Raw genomic sequence first — 24964 nt, 5'->3', positions numbered from 1 at the left:
GTTTAAGGCCAAAAAGGGGCAGGGCTTAGGGGAAAGGGGGCGTGGTACCTGTCAAAAAAAGTTTGACATAATGTATGCCTCCCTACTACTCAGGGACTCCTTTTCCTAAATGTTATTTATATATCTCAAGTGCTTATTCCCATTATGTGTTATATTCTTATGTCACATGTATTACTGCTGTGAAGCGCTACCATATGTACCTGGATGGTGCTATATAAATAAAGAGATACTGTACATACATTTGTTCAATTCACTATTTTTTTTGCCTTCAGAAACGATGTCAGTTTACACTTTCAAAACATTTAGCAAATATTGGTGACACATCCTGCGTGCTAACCAGCTATCCAAGACTACGTTTCAAACAGTACGGTATAAAAAGACTTCGCTTCCAAGCAACGAGGAAGGTGAAATGTTATGTTAGTTACTACAACATAATGAGAAATGGAAATCGCAGTTCAAGGCCCGTATCCGTATACTGATACATATATTTAGTTTAAAAAAACTGCAATCCTGGTGGCGGTCATACTGGTTTTATTTACATTCTGATTTGGCACTGATATTAAGCGTTTTTTTTGTTTTATATTATGATAAAAACTATAAAAAAAAAAGTATGGATGCATCCGAGTCTTCAGCAAAGTGTGATATTGATCGTATAATAATAATTCTATTCAGAACCTCTGTCAATTAACTTACCCCAGATAAGACGGTTGAGAGTCTCTCCAACAATATAGACAGATGCAGCAAGAATTTGACTGGTAAATAGAAACATTATAAATCCCAACGGACTAAGGAGTCCGAGAAAAGGATAGACCCAATTGCCATCAGCGAAATAAATCCATACTACCCTGGACAAGAAAAGGAAAGAGGTAAATCATTTAAAAAAGAGCAAAGACAATATTTTACTTGCCAATAAATAGTGTGACAAAAAAACCTTTTAAAAAAATAAACATCTAACATATATTTTGAAATCTTTTTTTTTTTTTTTTTTTACTTTTCTATGGTAAACAAAAGCTTCTTTTCTGCTTAAAAAGTTAATCTAATGTTTTTTTGTAATACCTAAAGGGGAGTTGCTTGTTCTCTTTTGGCCATTGTTTGTATAGTAATTATGAAGACATCCTAATAGTAGATATGTGCAAATGTCTCCAAGTTCGGTTAATCTACTGTACTAAATTCATGGTGAGATGTACTGTATTTATTTATGCGAATATTAGTGTATACGGTCTTTGCATACATGCTTGTGTTGCATTTTTTCAGTGTGTTGAATAGGTCAACTAAAGTTAGTGGTACAGTATGTATGGTGAAAAGAATAATAATTGTATATGGCGCCCCTCTCTGACTCTCGCTCTAACGGAATTATTCAATAAGGTTCAATGTGGCGGATCACACTACGATTGTCTGAAAACTGCTATTTGAGTCAATGCACTTCGATCGTCCACGTCACACCTTATTGAATAAGCCCCTAAAATTGTATTTTCTTTTCCTACGAAAGACACCTCAAGCAAAAATATACAAATGTGGATTATTTTGTGGAACTTTGACCAAAAACAGCTCAACTAGACATTTTGGCAGATGTACAATAAGGCCATACGTTGCTAATGCTAGCACTTCATTTTAACAGTGTTACTATTGAAAACAATAAGGTGATATGCATGCATTATTTTGCACGTCATTTTGTGCGTTATTTTGTGTTTACAGAGGTAATAAAGTCTGCTATATTTGTACAATATATGCCATTAATTGGGAGAAATGTGTGCCTGCCCCAAAGAGTTTATAATCTAAAGGAACAGTAGGAGGAACTTTGAGTAATTTAGTGAGTTAACACTTCATTGAACAGGGGAGTTCTCTAGTACTGTACTGCAGATGTGAGTTTCAGTGAGAATAAATACAGTGTGTCATCAGCATAAAGGTGATACTTAAAGCCAAATTAATAAATATGGTCACCAAGGGAGAGTGCATAAAGAGAAAAGAGGAGGGGTCTCAGAACTGTGCCTTGAGGTACAGTACATCAAAAGATAAATCAATAGATGAAAAGGAGTTAGAAATAGATACACTAATAGGACTTTGTCTCTCTACCCGCGTCTTTTGGCCTTAACCCAAAGACTGCAGCCAGCACTCACAAGGACAGCTACTACCTGGACATCGTGTTCCCAAAAACGTTTCGCTTTCTCATTTCTCCATTTACCCCTTTCCTCTCCCTGACTCATCTCATCTCATTTTCTCTCTCAGTTCTCCCTTTCTCAACCTCCATCTACCCCTCATTTCTACAGAGACCTGCGCTCTATTAATCTACCGGCTCTTCACTCCAATTTGCATTCTTCACTCTCTTCTCTCTGCTCCACTACAGACTCTGACGACCTCGTCATGAACTACAACTCTGCATTATCATCCCCTCTTGATCTACATGCCCATCTTTCTCTCGGCTTTCTCTCGCTCTTGCCCTTCTAACCCCAGACCCTGGGTAAGCTGTCACACACGCATGCTGCGTTCCCGCACTCGCTCCTCTGAATGCCTCTGGAGGAAATCTCATACTCTCACAGACTTTCTTCAATACAAATGTATCCTATCCTGTTTCAACAACCAGGCTAAATAAACCTACTTCTCTTCACTAATCAACACTCACAAGTCAAACCCACGCTGCCTCTTCTCTGTCTTTGACTCTCTACTCAGACCACTGTAGCACCTTTTCCCTCACTCTAAGTGAGATCATATAGCTACAGGTGTATTCTGGTGCGGTGCATACCTATGAGGTTGAACAGAAGGCCCTGAGAACTCCGCGATGGTATGGGGAGACATCAGGACATGCTCTCAGTGATGATCCTTATAGCGCAGCGTCTCCAGCTGGTGAGGATCCTGGTGCAGCCAGGATGGTCCTTACTGGCAACTCATATAGTGTTCAATTGATACAGGCCACAACAGATGTATACAACAGGATCTTTATTGGCATCATTCTGGTTACAGCATAGATGGTCCCTGGAGCAGACTCACTGGGCTTGAGGCCCTGCAGGAACCTCCTCAGCTCCCTTACCCCCTGATGGAATAAGGGGTAAACGCATCCACTCCACTGGGGGAGGGAAGGAACCTCCTGACTTCTGGGTGAGTGTCAGCTTATGTACCCCAGGGTATGGGGCTTGTAACCCTGCCCATAACAGGGCAAGTCCGATACTGACAGGCATCATCACATCATGGGCATGTGACCCAGCCAGTATCCTCCCCAGGGATGAAACTCTGGTTGTTGTTAGGTCAGCCCCTGGATATAGCAATAGTGTATCCAGGCTGCAACAACAAACTAGGCCCCCATGAGAGAGCTTATTCCCCACAGTGCCTGTGTCTAACAGGATTTACAGATGCAGCCACGAGTATCCGAACACTTGCCTTGGAAAATCTGGGGCAATCTCCCAGTAATGCTGCAACATTTCAGTGACATTTCTGCAGCCAGACTAATGGCCCATCGGATTAACACAGCGGGGGTTCTTGCAGTCCCGTTCAGTTTGAATGGGACTGCCATGGACCTCCGCTGTGTTAATCCAATGGGCCATTAGTCTGTCTGCAGAAATCTCTCAGAAATGTGGCGGCATTACTGGGAGATTGCCCCAGATTTTCTCAGGCAAGTGTTCGGATACTGGTGGCTGCATCTGTATACTGTTAGGGCCACAGAAAAGATGATTGCCAGGGGACTAGGCTACACCCTCCCTGTGGTGAAAAACCTCTCACGCCCTTGCTGAGGAACACAATATATGTACCATCGATATACTGTGCCAACAACCACAAAATGTTACATAACTACATACAGTATACATATGTGTAACACACTACTTAGCATTATAACATAACTGGTACCTCCTTCTCTGGACAACCCTTGGCCCTACACAGCTAACCTACTGAGCCAGATTAATAATAATGCTCAAGGTCAGGCTTCTTTACTAACCTGCCTTCACAAACTGCCACTGTGATGAAATGACAGCGCCTCCAACCTGACTCAGATATATACTCCACCTGGTCGAAGTGGATATTGCGACCCACTATCCATACCTTCACCAAGTACTTAGCTCTGTCTTCCCCACAAAGCATTGAACCCTTAGTACTACTAGAAATATAATCCAGAATGGCAGACTTTACCCACTCATCCCTATGTGATTAATGGTTCAGGGAGGTATGGATAATCATATCCCATTTTCCTAAAGCGCTGTACAAGCACCCTTTCTGTGCAACCACACTTCATCAGGTTGTGCCCACAGGCCTTACAGGGCAAAATCCAATACAGTGACCCCTCCCATGATGGTTTCATAGGGCCCTCCTCATAGCCGGGAGATATGAACTTATCCTCTTGAGACTTTTTAGCACGCTCACGCATTATCTCTGCTTCTTCCTCCGGAGTAAACTGACCCTCCTTCCACCAGCACTCCACCATATCTTTCTGCAGCACAAAGCGAGTCCTGTTCAGGTGTGACACATATCCTCTATACACTGAGTCCCACCATGGTAACATGCCCCCCCCCCTCCGCAAATATAGCATAAATATCAAACATTGGAATAGGATCGCCCCTGGGAGCCACGGACATTACAGGTGACAAGAGCCGAGGTGATAGGGGTTTATAGCTAGGGATAGGGTCAGCATAGGGTACGCTGGCAGCGTAGGGTGGCCAGGTATTTTAGAGTCCTTTTTCTCTGGAACTACAGGTACCTCCCCAGGCGGAGCAATAGCAGTGTCCATAGTCCCGGCAGAGCTCAGTCTACCACCCGGGCAGTGGTATACTTGGTCGCAGCCATGACTTCAGCCTCCCGGTGATCTCTCCCTTCCCCTGAAACTGCAAAAGAAATGGGCCTGGTGCCCGATTACTCACCAAGGAAGGAGCAGCTTCTATAGGGCCCATCCATCCAGACAGTTCCACCCGCTCGGCTCCCTCCGACCGTGGGGATAGGAAGAGGATGGTAGTAGAGGGAGTACCACCGGCAGGTGCTACCTTGGTGAATACCTCCGGAAGACCCCGTGCCGTGAAACGCTGCTCAGATGCAGCCACATATGCTGCAGCGCGGGCCTCGTACATCTCCTGTCTTCTCCGCAGATATTGGCTGGCAGCATCTTGGGCTTAGGCCCGGCGAGGATCGGTATCCTGGATCACCATCCCAGTCCAGGCATCAGACTATGGAACAGGCAGAACAACCTCCAACTCGGGAGTGTGGGAGGCCCCGACCGGTACCTCGGAGATGGTCGGCTGCCTGAAGGTCAAGCGCCCCTCCTCGGATGCCTGCCCGCATATACAGAACATAGATCAGAGAATCAAACTGCATGGCGCAGGCCAACGCTCGCTTCGCCTCTGGGCAACTGTCCCTGCACCTCTTCTTGGTAATAAAGTTTCTAACACTACATGTGGCTTGGAGAGGAGGGGTCCATGCTGTAGCTCCATTTTGGCAGGGAGCCCGGGCCTTCAGATCCCATAGGGTCCCCTATGGACACCACACCCATGGGCCTTCTGATGTAACCTACTAGGAGAATACCTCCTTGGTTCTGCTGCAAAAAACCTGTCCTGATGTTATCTCAGCAGCACCTCCAAATGTAGCACCTTTTCCCCCACCCTGGTGCTGATACATACCTGTGAGGCCTTGAGAACTCTGTGATGGTATGGGGAGACATCAGGGGGAGACATCAGGACAGGCTTTCAGTTATGATCCTTATAGCGCAGCGCCTCCAGCCGGTGAGGATCATGGTGCAGCCAGGATGGTCCTTACAGGCAACTCGTATAGTGTTCCATTAATACAGGCCACAACAGATGTATACAACAGGATCTTCATTGGCATCATTCTGGTTACAGCATAGATGTTCCCTGGAGCAGACCCTCAGGGCTTGAGGCCCGCCAGGCTCCTCCTTAACTCCCTTACCCCCTGATGGAATAAGGGGTAAATGTATCCACTCCACTGGGGGAGGGAAGGAACCTCCTGACTTCTGGGAGAGTGTCAGCTTATGTACCCCATGGGAGGAGCTTGTAACCCTGCCCCAAAACAGGGCAGGTCCTATACTGACAGGCATCACATCATAGGCATGTGACCCAGCCAGTATCCTCCTCGGGGATTAAACTCTCTGTTTGTTGTTAGGTCAGCCCCTGGATACAGCAATAGTGTATACAGGCTTCAACAACAAACTAGGCCTCCATGAGATAGCTTATCCCCCACAGTGCCTGTGTCTAAAAGGACATACTGTTAGGGCCACAGAAAATATGATAGCCAGGGGACTAGGCTACACCACCATCTATTACCTGTTTTTATTTCTCTACTTCACATCAGGACGTTTCTGACTATTTCAAGACAAAGGTGGATTCCATTCAGCAAGGCATCCCCTCTGTATCCTCTTCATAATTTACACCTCCTCTTCCTAAATATCCTCCGGCCTTCTTGACTATTTTTTATCTGTCACAGAGGAGGACAGGTTGCTGCTGATCTCCTCTTCCATCTCTATCACTTGCTTCGTAAATATAAGCCTGTCACAGTAGACCAGACCATTTACACATTTTTTAATGCAATTAGCAAAACAAGATAATAAAATAAATTGTACATTTATTCACAGGAAAAGGCAGACACACAATGGTACACAAAATACAGGCAAAAAGACACACTTACTTGGGGCTGAGGTAACACAACTAAACTCTCCTATGTGCAGGGAAACCTACCTAAGTATTTTTCTCTGACTGAGATTTAGCCCGCCATGTCTTAGAAATGAAATCAGCCTGCAGTTCTAGAAGCCACCCCTCCCCTCTCTCCAGAGGTCTGGAGTAACTTGCTCAAACAAAACTTGCTTAGAATCTTACAGAACTTTGAGAGAACTTTAAAAACTAAAGCGGTCTCACATTTTAATCTGGTCTGTAACTGTTACATACGCCTATAATATATTATCTCTAACTGTGCATGCAATGTGTAGTGTATAATGTATACCCTGTTCACTTTTGTAACTGTATTTGTAACCATGTATTATTTGTCATCTTAACTCTATGCCCAGGACATACTTGAAAACGAGAGGTAACTCTCAATGTATTACTTCCTGGTAAAACATGTTATAAATAAAATAAATAAATACTCTAATCCTTACCCTCACACATATTTGCAACTCCTCCCTCTACTCTGCTACATTTCGCTCCTCCTTCAAGCATGCAATAGTTATACCATTACTCAAAACAGGAAGCTTGAAACTACCTGTCTCTCTAATTACCACCCTGTCTCGCTCCTGCCTTTTGCCACTAAACTCCTTGAACGCCTTGTATTCTCTTGCTTGCTCCATTTTATCACCACCTATTCTCTCCTAGATCCTCAACAAGCTGGCTTCCGCACGGCTCATTCCACTGAAACAGCACTGTAGAGGGAGAAAGGGGGTGGCCCGGTATTAAAAGGGTTGCATCCCATTTTGCCATCTCCTGACCTCACCAGGGAGACAAGGGGTTAACTGGGCTGCGGTCCAAAAATGTGATTTAACCCTTGTTATAACATGAAAATGTATATTCCCCTGTTCCCATGCTTTATTGTGATATCTGGTTATATCGGTGTCTGCATCACACATACACTGGGATCCATCCGGGAGTGCAAGGGTTAATAGTTCTTTAGTGATTATAGCACTTTGTGTAATTTTCCCGCCTTTTCAGGCACCATTTTGCAGGGTCCCTTAGGCCGCCATTAAAGCTCAATGCATTTCAATGGTGGATCTTGCTGTTTTGGACCTGTTTCCCTCGAAGACCAGCAGATGGCGTCCGAGAGGAGGAGCGGCGGTTTCCCATTGTAAGTCAATGGGCTCATTGACTTCAATGGAGATTCCTCGACGGCGCTTTCCAGGAACGAGTTGGCTGCCGTCCAAAACGCAAAAAACGCAAAGCGGGTACTTTTTCTGAAAAAGAGCTTTGATCACTGTTAGTCAAGTTCAACGTTAAGTGGCGTGGGAATCTACAATTCTAGGGCACCCAGAAATAAAATTATTTTTGGCCCTAGTCCCTAGACCTCCCTCCACTCGACCACCACCGGGTCCCCGTATCCTGGACCCCCGAGAAGGGTCGTGCCGAGAGAGCGGGTCGCGCCATAGGTTCCAATGGCGGCGGCAGAAACAACTCAGGAATTCGACTAAGTGTGAAAAGCTAAAAACCATGAATCCCTACCTCCGGTTCCGGAGGGTCCTGAGGGCCAGGGTTTGGGGTTTCTATAGGCACTGCTCCGGCATGGCTGCAGAACCATCCTTGACCTTCTTGGACCAACCCGACGGAGTATGGACCCCCTTGAAAGTTCGGGAGTTTTCCCATAGACTCCAATGGCGGCCAATTTCCATTGACCGTCTATGGCGGAGAAACCCCATAGACTTCAACGGCGGCGATGCGCCATTGAAAGTCTATGGCGGTGGATTCCCATAGCCGCCAACGGCGGCGGTTTGCCATTGAAAGTCTATGGCGGCGGAGCCCGTGGTTTTCAATGGGGATTTAGTGAAAAACCGTGATTTCATTTACAGCGGAGTTTTTTGTATTAAAATAGGAAACGGTTTAAGTTGTATTTGTGTAACTCCGGTTCCGAAGATCGTAGTGGGCTGAAACTTGGACCATATGGTATCCCAGTTCCGGCATTAAGATCTGGGTAGTTTGGACCCGCTAGACCCAACGGAACTGGATATTTTAATATGTGTGTATTTTACCTATAACACTGTATCCCAAGGCAGGGATAAAACCCAGAGGAAATTCCTTCGCATACAAGGCAGCATAAGGTCAGAGAGGCGACCCAATGTCTAGGACTTAAGTGTTGTTCAAAGAATTTTGTCACCCTCACTGTTTACCTGAGGGCGGAGACGACTCAAACCAGAGCAGTCCATGAGTGTCACATTTTACACCTTCCAACAAAGAGTATCCTGCCAGAAACTCTATTTGGTAGACTGGCTGGCATTCCTGATGTAAATGTGGGGCTACAGAAATGAGACCCCAGGGTCCTAGTGCGCATGAGCTAACTAGTAGGGGGGCATGGATTAAAATGTGTTCCCACGTTAAAGATTGGATACAGGTAATTGTTGTCCAATCACCTGTACTTAATGTTAAGGAGAGGATCACAAAAGACATATAAACTGTGGTCAACCCTATATCCTTTGTCTACTATACCATCTGAATTGTTACCTGATTGCTGGAGAATTGCTATTTGATACTTCTCATTCCCCACCCCCAAGTAAGTGCTACTTCTTGCCTGTTACTGTACTATTTTGCTGTGTTCACCTATTTAAGGAATAAATATACTTTATTATATCTAAGCCTCGTTCAGTTCAACCCAGTTATTTGGTGTATTATTATAGCCTGTCACAAAGCTCCCATCACAAGCACCTCACTAAAATAACTAATGGCCTCTATACTGCCAAAGACAAACGTCATTACACTCTGCTCATATTGCTCGACCTCTCTGCAGCCTTGATACTGTGTACCCCCTTTTCTCCTTCACATTCTCCATACTTTTGGTATCCGTAACAGACCTCTATCCTGGATTTTGCCTTACCTTTCCCATCGTATTTCCAGTGTGTCGCTTGCTAACACCTCTTTGAGCTCTGTTGATCTCTCTGTGAGCATACCCCAGGGGTCTGTCCTGGGACCTCTTCTCTTTTCTCTTTACAAACTCTCTCAAGGTGACCTTATCACATTTCTTTGGTTCAAATATCACCTATATGCTGATATTTACCTTTCGTCCCCTGACCTTACACTTGCTGTACAGACCAAAATCTCTGAATGTCAATCCGCAATATCATCCTGGATGGCCCTCTGCCGTCTCAAACTTAACATGTCAAAGATGGAGATCCTCATACGTCCTCCAAAGCCTGGTCCTATGGCCCCTTCTACATTATTGTTGGCAGTACTATCATACCCTCAGTGTCACAAGCACGCTGCATAGGTGTCACATTTGACTCTTCCCTCACATTCTCCTCTCACATTCACAATGTAGCTAAAACCTGTTGTTTGTTCCTCTGTAAAAATGCAAAGATATGCTCTTTTCTGTTGCTCTACTGCAAAAACTCTAGCGCAGGCCATCCTTCTCGCCCACCTCGACCCTTTCTACCATGCAATGTATCCTAAACGCTGTTGCTACTGTAGAATCACTTTATTCTCTCCTAAATGGTCTCAGCGTCTCTCCTGCTGAAATCTCTCTCCTGGCTTCCTATTAAATCCTCTATCATTTACAAAATTCTCCTCCTCACTTTTAAGACTATACACTCTTCTAGCCCTCCTTACATCTCAGCCCTAATTTCTCGCTATGCACCTGCCCGACTCTTGCGTTCTGTCTACCCCTGTAACAGGGACTTATCCCTGTTTGAAACAAGCTGCCTCAGTGCTCTGAATCCAGCATGAAGCTGGTTAATTGCAGCCACTCAATTAGCCAGTCTCTACCTGGACTAATGAGAGCTCTATAAAAAGCCTCATGTGAGACACAGGACAGAGATTTCCTGAGCCCCCAACGGTGCTGACATGAGGAGAGGGTCTTGAATATACAGGAGGACTGTGTATTAACAGCAAGACACAAGGGGACCAGACCTCTTTTCTGGACACAGAGAACCCAGGAACCTGCCAGAGGCTGGACCCTCAAGCACACCAAGACACCTGGACACCACTGACCTGAAGGGCCACCTGCTTTAAGGTACCACTGAAACTTTGGGGTGGTAGGCTGGAAAGGGGCTTATCCTCCCAGTCGTCTAAGAGAGGGACTGGTGGAAGTAAGTTAGCCCTTACAAAGGGATAGGTGTTTGTTGTTTTTGTATATTTTTGTTTGCTGTGCTGTTTAAAGGGACAGGCCATATGTTCATTTCACCCTAAACGGTCGCCATTTGCATACCTCTGCACACATCTCTTACAACCCCTTTTGTATCTAAAGCCCTCTCCTGCCTAAAACCTGTCTCACTCACTGCCTCACACCTCTTGCTAAAACCTCCTTCCCCTTGATATCCCATATGAGTAGCTCCGCTGGCTGATATTATACATCTCATATGCACTAACCTTCCCCCCCTGCAGACGCACTTACCAGAACACCCTTCTACTGTCTCTGTACATTCTCCCCACTTGCCACTTACATTGAAAGCTCTTCCGGGAAGGGACTCCTTTTCCTATTGGTTTATGCACCTTTTCCCATTATGTGTTATAATATTATGTCACGTGTTTTACTGCTGTAAAGCGCAATGTACCTGGATGGCGCTTTATAAATAAAAATATACAGTACAAACAACGATGAGAAAGGTAAGAAGAAAGCCAGAAGAGGGCTTTGTCCCAAACACCAGGAGAGTGGAGAGTGTGAAGGAGGGTGGTCAACAGCATCAAAGGCTGCAGACAGGTCACGTAGAATGAGAAGGGAGTAATGTCCTTGGGATTGAGCAATGTTGAGGTAGTTTACTACTTTGGTAAGTGTTTCAGTAAGAGAGCATAGGCGCTGAGGACAGAAAGCATGCCGGAAGATACAAGAAGTTTAGGGGTAAAAGATAAGAGAGGGACAGTGAAATATTTAGATAGGTTAGTGGGGTCCAGGGTTTTGGTTTTTGAGGATTTATCTCACAACAGCATGTTTAAATGGGAAAGGAAAAACACCATAAGAGTTGAAAATGTAAGTAAATGGAGAGACCAGACTGGGGGCAAGAGGTCAGAGGACATGGGAAGGAATGGGATCAAGATGACAGGTAGTAGAGGGAGAGGAGAAGAGTAACTCAGATACTTCTTCCTCTGTTACAGGGGTGAAGGCATACTGACTAGATGAAACGGGATGCATGAGAATACAGTCGGTGTAGAGGAACGCACGTAAGCACCTATTCAATATGCTGTGAAACATCTTCTCCATATTATGGAAGTTTAGATGATTCCCTTGCATAGAGAAGCTGCTAAATGAATGGAGCCCAGGGACATCCGTGACATGGAGAAGTGGTTTCATAGCATACTGAATAAGGCACGTTGAATAAGGAAGATGTATAAGATTGCAGTTACACCCATGAACATTTATGTACAGTATATCATTTAAAATTGACCTAATCATATTCTGAGTTTTGTATCTTGTTTGACCAAAAAAAGTACAGATGTAGCATGTGCTATTACTTCAGTGACGCAATGTATTACATAAATTCTGGCGCAATATTTAACGCAACATTTGACGCTGCTCCATTGAAACAGATAATGACAAGAGTGATGTTTCCTTAACGCATGTGTCATTTATGCAATTTTGACACATTAACAAGGGCACTAATGTCTTCTAGATCTGTATTTGCTTTTATTTACTTTTTCATTTTATGTTGATATTTTTATGTACATTTCACTGTAGGAGCACTGCAATCTTCTATGTAACGAATACACAAATCAGCAATCAAAATGGGCTATAATGGGCTACTTTCTTCTATTTTAGCACTGGGGCATTTTTTGTTAGGACTCTGCACTTTGAAGGAGACTCATTGACCAAGTAGTCTTGGAACACTGATGCATCTAAATGGGGTAACCGTTATTCATTGGCTTGTCTGTAAGGAGATTGCGCTCTGCTTGATTCAAATGTCACATTTTGTTGCACTGTATCTATGGTCAGTCCAGCAGCAAAGTTAAATACTTGTACACATTTTTTTGTACAATTCAATAACATATACATACTGTATTTCAATAAATGTAATTGCTTAGCACAATGGAATTAGTGACCCAATGTTAATCCCATATTATTTATATCTCTAACACGTCTTTAATGCATTGCTTATCTTTTCTGGGACATGAAAAGAACATGGTCTTGGTGCTGCTGGCAGCATTGCTCTGGTTGAAAGGATTTATGTGATTCTGTCACATTGTCACTCCTAATTATTTACCTTTTAAAAAGACACCCAGTCTTTTAGAAGTGCAAGTTCAATGCTGCCCATTTTTCCAATACATTTAATTTACATCTGTGATCATAAGGGAAACAAGTAAATAGATTGACTTGTCTCTACTTTCTGGTTTATTGACTTCTCTTAGTCATCCATTATTCAAAGGAAACCTGCTGAGAATGTCCCATTTGCTTTCCTTCCTCAGTAAATGCTGCTTTCTATTTTTGATTTTAGAAAAGATTATACCAAAACACCATTAGAAATCAGAACCATTATATATGACTTGAATGAGGCATACCAGGGTTATGACCAATATTGTTTGAAAACATTTTCAAATTAGAATATCTTTATCCTGTATTTTTATGTTTTGCTCAACATGAGATTAAATCAATGTTCTGAATTGTATATTTTCTAGGTCTGCAAATCAACAAGCTTAGTTACAGTATATAATATACATTTGGAACCTAAACTAAAGAGGGCATGAAAATGTGTATGAAAACGTTTAAGATCATAAAAACTATTAGGAAATTATATATATGAAGTTAGTTAAAAAAAAAAAAAGATATGGTGAGAATCCTCCTGCCCTTCAGGGGCTGGCAAGTTTTAGCTCGGGGGGGCAATCCAAACCAACCGGCCCAAGAATCTGGCGGCCCACACCCCATACACAGATGCACTCTACACATGCCCAACACCTACCATACACAGATGCACACATACCAGATACATGCGCCGTACAGAAACATACACAAGATACATGCGCCGTACAGAAACATACACAAACACGATACATGCGCCATTCACAGACATACACAAGATACATGCGCCGTACACAGACATACACAAGATACATGCGCCGTACAGAAACATACACAAACAAGATACATGCGCCATTCACAGACATACACAAGATACATGAGCCGTACGGAGACGTACACAAGATATATTCGCCGTACAGAAACATACACAAGATACATGCGTCGTACACAGACATACACAAGAAACATGCACCGTACAGAGATGTACACAAGATATATGCTCCGTACAGAGACATACACAAGATACATGCGCCGTACAGAGACGTACACAAGATACATGCGCCATACAGAGACGTACACAAGATACATGCGCCGTACACAGACGTACACAAGATACATGAGCCGTACAGAGACGTACACAAGATACATGAGCCGTACAGAAACATACACAAGATACATGTGCCGTACAGAAACATACACAAGATACATGTGTCGTACACAGACATACACAAGAAACATGCACCGTACAGAGATGTACACAAGATATATGCTCCGTACAGAGACATACACAAGATACATGCGCCGTACAGAGACGTACACAAGATACATGCGCCATACAGAGACATACACAAGATACATGTGTCGTACACAGACATACACAAGAAACATGCACCATACAGAGATGTACACAAGATATATGCTCCGTACGGAGATGTACACAAGATACATGAGCCGTACAGAAACATACATAAGATACATGTGCCGTACAGAAACATACACAAGATACATGCGCCATACACAGACATACACAAGATACATGCGCCGTACACAGACATACACAAGATACATGCGCCGTACACAGACATACACAAGATACATGAGCCGTACACAGACGCAAACTAGATTCATGTGCCGTACACAGACGCACACCAGATATATGTGTCTTACACAGACGTACACCATACACAGATGCACACACACTAATATCTAAATATATATATATATATACATACAAACACACACACACATCCTATATACACAGACACACACAACAACCTATATACACAGACACACACACCATCCATCCATCCTATATACAGTACACACATACACCATCCATCTATCTCATGGGTGCGCAAACTTTTTCCCATGCGCACCCCTGCCTGCTCTCCTCGCTGCCTTGCCCCCCCCACCCCACCTTCTCGGCCCCAGCGTCAAATGACACACAGGGTCATGTGATATGTCGCGTTGCCATGGTACGTGAGCCTTCGACGTCCTTTGATGCCAGGTTACCATGATGACGCGTCTGGAAAGGAAGGTAAGTGTGTTTATAGATGCCTCGCTCGATCCCTCTGCATTTAATTTAAATGGCCGGGGGGAGAGCGCAGGACCTCTGTAACTGCCGTGCCCCCCCCAGTTTGCGCACCCCTGATCTATCCTATATATATATATACACTCACCATCCATCCTATATATACACATACACCATCCATCCTACATACACAGACACACACCATCCATCCTATATATACACACACACACACACACCATCCACCGCTATGGTAATGGAGGGGTTAACTCCTCCCGCAACCTTCCCAGTAGACCTAACCACAAACCCTTGGGCAACTGCCCCCATCCACCCCCTCAACCCCCAAGAAAACAGGTACTCTGGCTTAAACCCTTCATTACCTTAGCGGCTAGCCACTAAGGTGATGAAGCTGGTTTTATTTGATTTTAATTACCCAGTATTGAAGAATGGGGTCTCCGGAGCTGAACCACATTAATTTTAGCCCCGGGGACCCCACACTTCACGAGTTACATTCCCCAGTATGGGATGCCGGTATCCCCACAAAGTTTAAATGTCCCGGTCACATGACGCGGGAGATTTAAACACTGCAGAGAGATACCGGCACCCCATACCGGGTCCTGTAACTCAGGAAGCAGGGGATCTCCGAGGCTGAAATGAATGCGGTTCAGCTCCGGAGAGCCCCTGTTTCAATACTGTGTTATTAAAATCAAATAAAAAGAGAGTGATCACCTGTAAGAGCTGTGCAGGAGATGCAGCTCTCTCTGAGCAGCTCTTAAAAACTGCTGGCAGACCACACGAAAGGCTGAGATAAGGACACTGCTATCCTGAGCGGTTATTGGCATTTTCCTAGCTCTCGGTTTCTTACTTGCGATAACTCTTTCTGAATACCGTGATACTACCAATGTCAGACCATGAGGTAGAGTCATGCCAAACTGTTCGATTTGGCAGTGACAACATCGAAGCTACTAGAATAAGCCCCTAAGTGGTATGTTGGGAGACTTAGAGACAGCAGGTGAGGGAATAAGTGCATTTGACGGCAGTGTTCGGCCACAATGGTTGGTAGTAGTGACTGTGAGTGTGGAACAGTAGCCATGAGTCTAGGCTATTGAAATTCTTAATTTAAAAAGTGAGCTTTAAGGTTTGACAAAGGTGGGAAGAGAAGGTTCTTGGCATATACGAGTGTGAGGGAGTACTACAGGTAAGAGGCAGTGAGGGGAAAAGGTTTACGTCGAAAAACAGCAGTCGAGGTGAACGGGGGAAAAGGAGAGTTATTGGAAGAGCACAGGTAATGAGCAGGGACATAACAAGAGATCAAACCTGATATGCAGGGAAGGGCAGATGAGTGGAGAGCATTGAAGGTAAGGAGGAGAACTTTGTAACTGATCTGAAACTTGTTGGGAAGTCAGGAGACGGATTTAAATCGGAGATGAGCAGGGACTCTTCTTGGAGAAAGGGAAATTATTCTAACAGCAGAATTTTGAACAGATTGCATAGGACAGGGGAGCGCAAACTTTTACTGCTGCGCCCCCCTGTCTTTCTTGCCCCGGCTCTCGTGCCACTCCCCCCCTGCCTACCTTACATCCACGTCAAATGACGTTGGGGGGTGTCAGGTGACCCGCGGCGTCATTTGATGCGTGTGATGTCACGTCACATGGCACCGAGGCATCAAATGACACTGCGTTGCCATAGTGATGCATCACAGCTGGCTGAATCCCGGTAAGTGGAGTATTGCAGGGGTCTCACGCGATCTCCCGGCATTTAATTTAAATGCCTTGGGGAAGAGCGCAGGGTCTCTGCAACTGCCCATGCCCCCCCCCCCCAGACAAATCTCCCGCCCCCACTGTGGGCGCGCAAAATATTACAATAATCCAGATGAGAGAGGATAAGAGCATGGCATTACAGTTTTAGAAGTAGATTGGGGAAAGGAAAGGGCAGATCATGGCAATATTAAGGAGGAGGAAGCGAGAAATGTAGGCAAGGTATGATTGTGATTGGAGAAAGAAAGGTGGGAGTCAAATGTCACACTTAGGTAACATGCTTTGACAACAGGATAGATGGCAGTACCGTTTACTATTGTAGACATTAGCAACAAAGACAGAAAATGTGCAATGGGAGGTATGATACTGATCACCAGGATAGATATGGCTACAGATACCAAGAGTGTAGAATATGAAGGAGAAAACAGTATGGAAGGTAGCAGAGAAAAGTAGAATAAGTATGGATAAATTACCTTAGCATTTTGCTTCATGGAGACCATTGGCTGCTTTAGTGAGCACAGTCTCCCTTGATTGAACTGTACAAAAGCCAGATTGTTAAGGGTCTAGGAGGGCATGGGAATTAAGAAAGGTGATCATACAGGAGAACACAAGACAGTCTAGTAGTTTGGAGACAAAAGGCAGGAGGGAAACAGGTCGGAAGTTACTAAGGCGATGGTTCTAGGTTGTTTTTGAGAATAGGTGTGACCACTGCATTCTTAAAGGGTGAGGGGAGAGTTCTAGAAGACAGGGATAAATTGAAGATGTGGGTGAGAGTGGGGACTAAGACAGGAGTAAGTGTTCTGATAAGGTGTGGGGAAAGGGTCGAGAAGGCATGTGGTAGAGGGAGAAGATAACATCAGCAGAAACTTCCAATTCTGTAACAGGAGAAAAGAAGTGAAGAGTGTTAAAAGGAGATATAGGTAGGAGCAGAGAGGATAGGGAAGGGACATTTCCCTTGGTCACCAATCCTGAATTTGTTTTCCTTTATAATAAAATGTAATCCTGTTTTCCTTTCCATATATGATTTTGTGTCTTGTTAAGTGTCTTTAAAGCAAGATGAGCAATAAAGGCACGACCCCAATATAGCTGGAAACAAATACAGTATATAGGTACAGAACATCTTTATTTGAAGGCCTAGAAATAAACATAAGTATATGTAGCCAGGTCACCTGATGGCTACTATTCTGCCCCTGCAATGGCAGTAAGTCCTGGTACAATCAGGTTGCCAGTAGTTGATATGGGGTTTTCCCCCTCCGAGGACCTGCACTTGAGTGACAGCAGGAAGCGTTGACATACGGCCTGGGTATGACCAATCATGAGACAGACCTGGTGCCCTCCTCCTGTCTGTACTTAAGGGTAGTTCTGCCCCAAATTCGGGAGTGCCTCTACCTACTTGAGAGGGGCTGGTCACACAGCCAAGAGCCTGATTTTTGGGCCTTCTCTGATCCTCTTCCCCTCAGGGGAGAGTGAGTGTGTACCATACCTCTGCCCCTGATAGAGGGGCAGGGAAGAGCTGGGACTGCTGCGGGTGCCATTATCCTGTAGTGAAGGTCCAGTGACCATCCTTCAGTGAGTAGTTGACAGTTGCTGTATTGGGCAGAACCTGCCGTGTTACTGTGCTGCACAGAGAGAGACAACAAACCGTTCCTGTTGTTATATACCTCCGGCCTGCTGTGTGACCTTACTGGAGGGAGAGGTAATAGGTTCTACCGTGGGAGATCCTCTTCAGTTCCTTGGAGCCTACAGCAGATGGAGGCGCTGCACTGCTAAAGATATGAGGGTAATGTACCCCAGAAACCTGATCCTGTATCCCCGCTACCATTGGCGGACGACTCAGCCCTCCTGTTTACCAGCAGGTATCATGCACCACTTACGTAGTAATGGCCAAATCTCTCACCGTGTGGGGGAAACACTGTTACATATATTTTTCTTTTCATCTACATTGGGGTTGTGCCTTTATTGCTCATATTGCTTACCTGGGGGTCACACAGAAACTGTAGAAAAGGCATACGCTACATGTTAAGCTTTTTTTTTCTCCAAAATTCGCCAAGCCTCAAAGGGCTAAAGATATTGCACAATTAGTAAGCTTTCAGCGAAATATTGTGAAAAATATTGTGTGTGTGTGTCCTATTTATAATCTCAGCATTGGAAGAAAAGCACTTAATGAAATAAAGTTATTATTACAGATAATACAACTTCTGCTTTTCTTTGTTTTCCTTTCTTGTGCTGCAGCCTCATCCAGCAGAGAACTGTAAAAAATCTAACTGAAAATATCAAAGATGTAGACACGACCAGGTCAAGATAATCTCAGATTTCCCTTATTCCATATTCATTTGGTAAATATTGAAAAATAAAAGTTTGCCAAAAAAGAATGAATGCTTTTTGTAGGCAACTGTTGTATATTAGGATACTGTATGCTATTATTAGAGATATTATTGCATTTTGTTTTAACTTACCAGCTTAGATAAGATAACGAACATAATTCCAAGAGAATTAGTCCATTTTTCCGTGGTGGGTAACGATGAGGAGAGGTTATCATCTCTAAAACAGCGAGTGGGAACACAGCTGTGTGCTGGACAAAAACAAAAAAAAACAAAGTAAACACTGGAGTTGCCCATGATTTTGTTCTTCATTTCACTGTAAAAGATTACTTAACAATTTCCTGGTCTAAAAATATCTTCAAATGACATTATAATGAAAGTGGATATATTATGAAAGGTTCTTACCATATTTTAAAACAGCTGTCTACAATAGTAATGCAGAAGACATGAAGTAACAATATTAGTTAATGATACAAGTACATCTAAAACACAAGATCAATGATTCTGATATTTCTATAAATTATCTGTTTTTGCATCAATAAAATTAATTTCTCTTTTTTTTTCCGTGTAGAGAAATCACATTTAGGGCTAGATCCACAAAGTTCTGATATATCAGGGCACATAAATGACATTACTTAAAACTAGAATAGTCGTTATGTTCTCTGAGGTTAATTCATATCCTTAAAATTAATTATATGCAAAAACAATAGCGACTTAGGGGCCTATGAACTAAAGTCCGATAGAAAAAAATCGCCATTGTTATTAAATCTCCATTATTGACAGCGTTGCTATCATGGTATGAAGAAAGCCCCAAATACCAGTGATAGCAACATTTGCAAAAATGGCGAGTAGCCGACGACGAGATAATCGCCCTCTAAAAAGGGCTCACATGGCGAGTTCTATCTGCGGCATAGAGAGAGAGAAGCCTCTCCATGCGCAAATCTCAGCAGAAATTATTGTTTTTAAAAAATTTTTACTAGTGTAGATGAGCAGGGGTCTCCGGAGCAGAACCGCGTTGATTTGAGGTTCGGGGACCCCCTGATTCAGAAGATACAGGCCCAGTTATGGGGTGCCGGTATCTCCTATGCATTTTGATTCCCATGGCCACGTGACGCGGCACGCTGGACATTTCTGTGGTCTCCGCGAGTATCCATGGGCCTCCAGGTGGTTCCCGCAGGTCCCCGCGGGCCCACAAGTGGTCATGGGTGGTCCTCGTGAGTGTCTGGGGACCCTCGGGTAGTTCCCACGAGTGTTTGGGGATACAGCATCCAATCAGATTGGAGCTGTACCATCTGACCTAAAAATGTGATGTCATAGGCCATATTTAAGACCTTGACGCCTCATTTGAGCCCAAGAAGCTGACGAGTCAACATCGTGTTGTGGATCTAACGTGTTTTTTTAGATTAACAAATGAAGAAAGAAGATAAATAAAAGAAAGAAATAATCACAGCTGAAGAAAGAAGAAGCTGATAAAAGATCAAAGAAAGAAGATTTTTGTTACCTGGCCAGAATCTTCAAGGTGAATGGCGTTGGATTGAGTATGATGATGTCGCAGTACGAGAGGTTCCAGATTTACCGGGATTCGGAGGGCCAACGCTTCTAAAGGTAAGAAAATTATTGAATGTATTTAAATGTATTTTTTTTTCAGGTTTTTGGATTGTATTTTTTTTATTTTATGTTTTTCGTTGCCCATCGACTGATAATGTATTAATCTGTAACCCTTTAGGGTACAGATAAATATAGTATTAGCCAATGCATTTTTTGGCTAAGGCTGAGTCCAGGGTCAGCGCTTAGGCGCTGACCCGTGCTGAGGCACGCTGATGCTTGTCAGTGAGCCCCTGCAGCCGCAATAAGAGTGGCTTTAGCAGGGGCTCGCGCACACATCCGCAGGCCTGCGGAGGCGTAGGTCTTACCAAATTTCTAGTTTGAGCGACGAACCAGCTCCGTGACGTCACTGGCCCGCCCTCGACATGCCCCCGGATGGCGCGTAAACTATGGCCAAGGAAAGCACCCGCTTTCCCTCAGCCTCAGCACGCCTCCACACGGCTGGAGTCACCATGGACTCAGCCTAATGTTTGATTTGTATTGAGTAATATTTTTTCTATTTAAGTTTATTCTGTGGATGTCATTGTTTGTCATTTTTTTTTTTTAAGATTGATTAGCGTTTTTAATTAATGATTTCTTGTGTTGGCTCCTGCTATTAAGTGATGTGTTTGATAGCGGTTTTACTAATTAATTGATTTGTTGGTTGAAAATAATTAATTGTTTAGTTGGTTACTGTTTGTATTTATGTAATTGGTTGGCTAGTGTTTTTATTTATAGAATCGTGATGTTTAGGTGCTTGTGTTTGATTATTGATACATTTTGGCCTGCATGCTTTTGGATTAGGGTTACAATTGAGTGCAATAGTGGCTTATCATGCCCATATTATATGGGTATGATGTACCACTATGCCAATCAAAGGGTACAGGGTGGGTATAGTGGGTCCGGGGTGGGTAGTTAGGCTTCCAGGATGGGTTGCCGAGGATGGGGGTTAACCCCTTAATTGCTATAGTGGTTATTAACCGCTGTGGTGATTAAGGGGTTAGGGGCCAACAGATTGTATTTTTGTATGTATTTTTGCTGGCATCGAAGGACATGGCCCTGCAGTATGCTGACAAGGATGCCCTCATAAAGGCAGGGGTAATTAGAATGGTTTTATTTACTTTATTTATGCTGTTTGGCTAATGTTTGATTTTATAATGGGCAAATGAGCTATTATCCATATCTGGATAAAAGTTATTTTGCCCATTATTGTACTGTATATGTTTGGTGGGGGGGAGGGTGGGAACTGTATTTATTGACATGTATTCCATATTTATTTTTTTACAACAGGATTGGTACTGCAGGCCAGCGGGGACCCGTGGGGACCTCCCGAGGACCTCCGGAAGCCCACGAGGACCACCCGAGGACCCCCGGACACCCATAGGAACCACCCAAGGGCCCCAGACAACCGTGGGAACCACCCAAAAGCCCCCCGACACCTATTTGAACCACCCGAGGGCCCCCAGATACTCACGGGGACACCCTGAGCACCCCCAGACACTCGCAGGGACCACCCGGGAACCCCTTGTGGGGCCCCCGGACACCCACGGTGACCACCTGGAGGCCCACAGACACTCACTGGGACCACACGAGGGCCCACAGACTCATGGGGACCACCAGAGGACCCCATACCCCCAGGAGACCACCCGAGGGCCCACAGACACCTGCAGGGATAAATAGAAAAAATAAATAAGTGCGCACTAAAATATATACTTAATACAAAGTGTTAATTGTGATGTCAATTTAAATCAAAAAAACACACCCCACCATGTGGAAAAGGTAAATAAATATATACCAATGTAGATGAGCATCTGCTGCTGTGTAAAGGGTAGCCCAAGACCCTAGAATCTAGTAACAAAAAACAAACAAAGCGCACAACACTCATCGTGAAAAATGTAATAAACAATGTTTATATATAAGGTGTTTCAAGGTTATGCGTACATCAAGGTAGATTAATCAAGCATAGAGCCACAGAGTGGCAGTTACCAGCGTCTGCAACCAGGAACCACCAGAGCTTCACTCTCCTTTCCACCTACAGGTAGTACTGCAGAATTCCGCGGATCAGGCTCAAAAAGGCAGATTCAGTTTTTTTTTCCCCTATCGTTCAAAATCCTCACAACGTATTCGGAAATATACACATTGAGTTTCTCTCATTCTCTGCCCCTAGCGTGCCAGGTACTGCCAATGTGCAGCCCAGGCCACTGAGGCCAGCAGCCACTGCCATTACATTACTAGATTTGCCACAATGGTACCACTGCCAGTTCCACAGCTACAGCAGCAGCAGCAGCAGTAACACCCAGCCAGGCAAATCAAGAACACTTTGCAAAGTGCACAAGCAGCACCAAGAGTAAATGAAAATCACTCACTATCAATGATAGTATTTTCTTTATTCCATCTCTCATCATATCTCACACTCGATATATGCAGTGTGTGTGTGTGTATATATATATATATATATATATATATATATATATATATATATTATATATATATCATATATATATCACAGACTCACAGTATACCGCATGCACGCCTAATATAAAAAAGGTTACAAAAAAAGCTGTCAAATATATGTAACTGTGACTATAGACAGCTGTGCTCCTGGAACAATAATAATATGAAAATGACAAAAAAAGAGTACCAAAATGGAACACACAGGTATACCAAAGAATGAAAATAACACTTTATTAATGAACTTAAAAACAGGGGAGAAAATCTAAAATGAAGGGGGACTCAAACAAACTCCTCTAATTACCACAAAGGTGAATCTGGGTGAAAAAGGTGAATCTGGGACCTTACATCAAAGGTTAGTATGACCTAGTTCAAACAAATAGAGTGACAATCAATATCAAGACATGATATACAGTAACTTTCCTAGTGCAATTGATATAATATCTCTGGACCTAAATAGGGCAAAGGCAATGAAACTGGGAAAAGTTGCAACAAATGTACAAACACACACACACACACACACACACAGAAAAAGCAGTAACAATGTACTGAAGGTAATGCACAGATATTAGAAGCTAGTAAAGAACTAGCTAGGCAGCCAAATAAATCCTGTGGTAGTGTTGAAATCACAATTAAATGGAAAAGGTCAGTCCAAATAGAGAGCAAAGTCCAGGATAAAATCCTATTCTCAATACATTACCAGAAAAATCATCAATGAGTGCTAATGCACAGTCCCTGAAATGTGGTGAGGAGAGAGGGGTCCCCCCTGCAGAAACTCCCACTCCAACGAGGTTCATGTTGTGATTGGCCGCGCATGCGCAGAGAAGTGCAGGTGCGGCGGCCATTAAAGGGAAGGGTCTGCGCAGGGACTGCAAGTTCCATGAGCCTCTAGGCCATAAGTGATGTGGTGTGGCTTAGCCAATAGGACGACTGCAATTATTTAGATAGGGGATAGGCAGTTTGTAGCGCGGGGGAGCTCGCGCTGACATTTAAAAAGGGACAGTTTAGGCAGTTGAGGAGGGACAGTTAGGACAGTTGGGAGAACAGTTTAGTCAGTTGAGGGAGAGACATTAAGGAGATAGGAGTGAGTTACGAGTAATTTAGTGACTTAAGAGTAAGTTAGTAACTTATGAGTTATTAATATAGACGTTAGTGAGTTAGAAATAAGTTAGTAATTTAGGAGTAAGTTAGTAATTTATAAGTTAGTAAGTTAGTAATTTAGAAGTTAGTGAGTAAGTGAGTATTAAGTAAGGCAGTCTCCTGTTCAAAGGTGTTCTGAGACCAGACACCTATTACCTGGACATTCCTAACGGTGGTACCATCCACGCTGGACCCACCCAGCGGAGAGGCGGAGACATCGTGGACCACCCTTCGGCATACAGGGATCACAAGTACAGTACCAGCGCGCCCGGGTGCGAATGCACCCGGCAGGTACCAATCACAACAAGTGCACCAACATTTAACTGGAGAGTGCTACTCCTTACACTTTGGGTGGGCTAGACACTCGGGAAAGGGACATCAAGGTATTGGTGCCTAGCACCCAAATTAATGTTGGGACATTCACTGGGGGTTTGGGTTAGGTGCTCTTTATACTTTATGTGTGTTATGTTGCATATTTATAATTATACTTTACTGCCCAGTAGATACTGTTACATATACCTTGTGTGCAATTACTGACTGTATTGTCTTGGGAGGGGCTATCCCACTGCGTGAGGATCCTTCCCAGGTGGAGGCACTGTTAGTATATTTATTACACACACACACCCCAGGCTCCCAGCAGCGGAAGCTCACACTCCTGTGAGCCACAGGTATTGCACCACACGCACATTAGTCGCCTTATCTCCCAAGGGGTGGGGGAACGTGCGCTACATATATATATATATATATATATATATGCCCACACTACGTTGCAGTCACTTTTATCCAAATTTAAGGCCGGAAACACTGTATTTTTCTCTATGAAGTTTATTTACAGGGATGGAATC

The 24964-nt window shown here is 43.9% G+C and overlaps 1 protein-coding gene across 3 annotated transcripts in view; it reads right to left on the bottom strand.

Annotated features, from left to right (window-relative positions):
• The window catches only part of ADTRP (androgen dependent TFPI regulating protein), a 52928-nt gene that overhangs the window by 13245 nt on the left and 14719 nt on the right, over nucleotides 1–24964 (bottom strand). For all 3 annotated transcript variants that reach the window (XM_075585702.1, XM_075585704.1, XM_075585705.1), the window contains 2 exons: nucleotides 19080–19195; nucleotides 694–845 (listed from right to left, as the gene is read on the bottom strand). In XM_075585702.1, the coding sequence (XP_075441817.1) occupies nucleotides 694–845; nucleotides 19080–19195 (268 nt within the window). The remainder of the gene's footprint in view (nucleotides 1–693; nucleotides 846–19079; nucleotides 19196–24964) is intronic.

Source organism: Ascaphus truei, chromosome 2 (genome assembly GCF_040206685.1).
Source record: "Ascaphus truei isolate aAscTru1 chromosome 2, aAscTru1.hap1, whole genome shotgun sequence".
Classification (NCBI taxonomy): Eukaryota; Metazoa; Chordata; class Amphibia; order Anura; family Ascaphidae; genus Ascaphus; species Ascaphus truei.
Note: the sequence above shows the minus strand (reverse complement) of the source record. Positions and strands in the feature narration are given on the sequence as shown.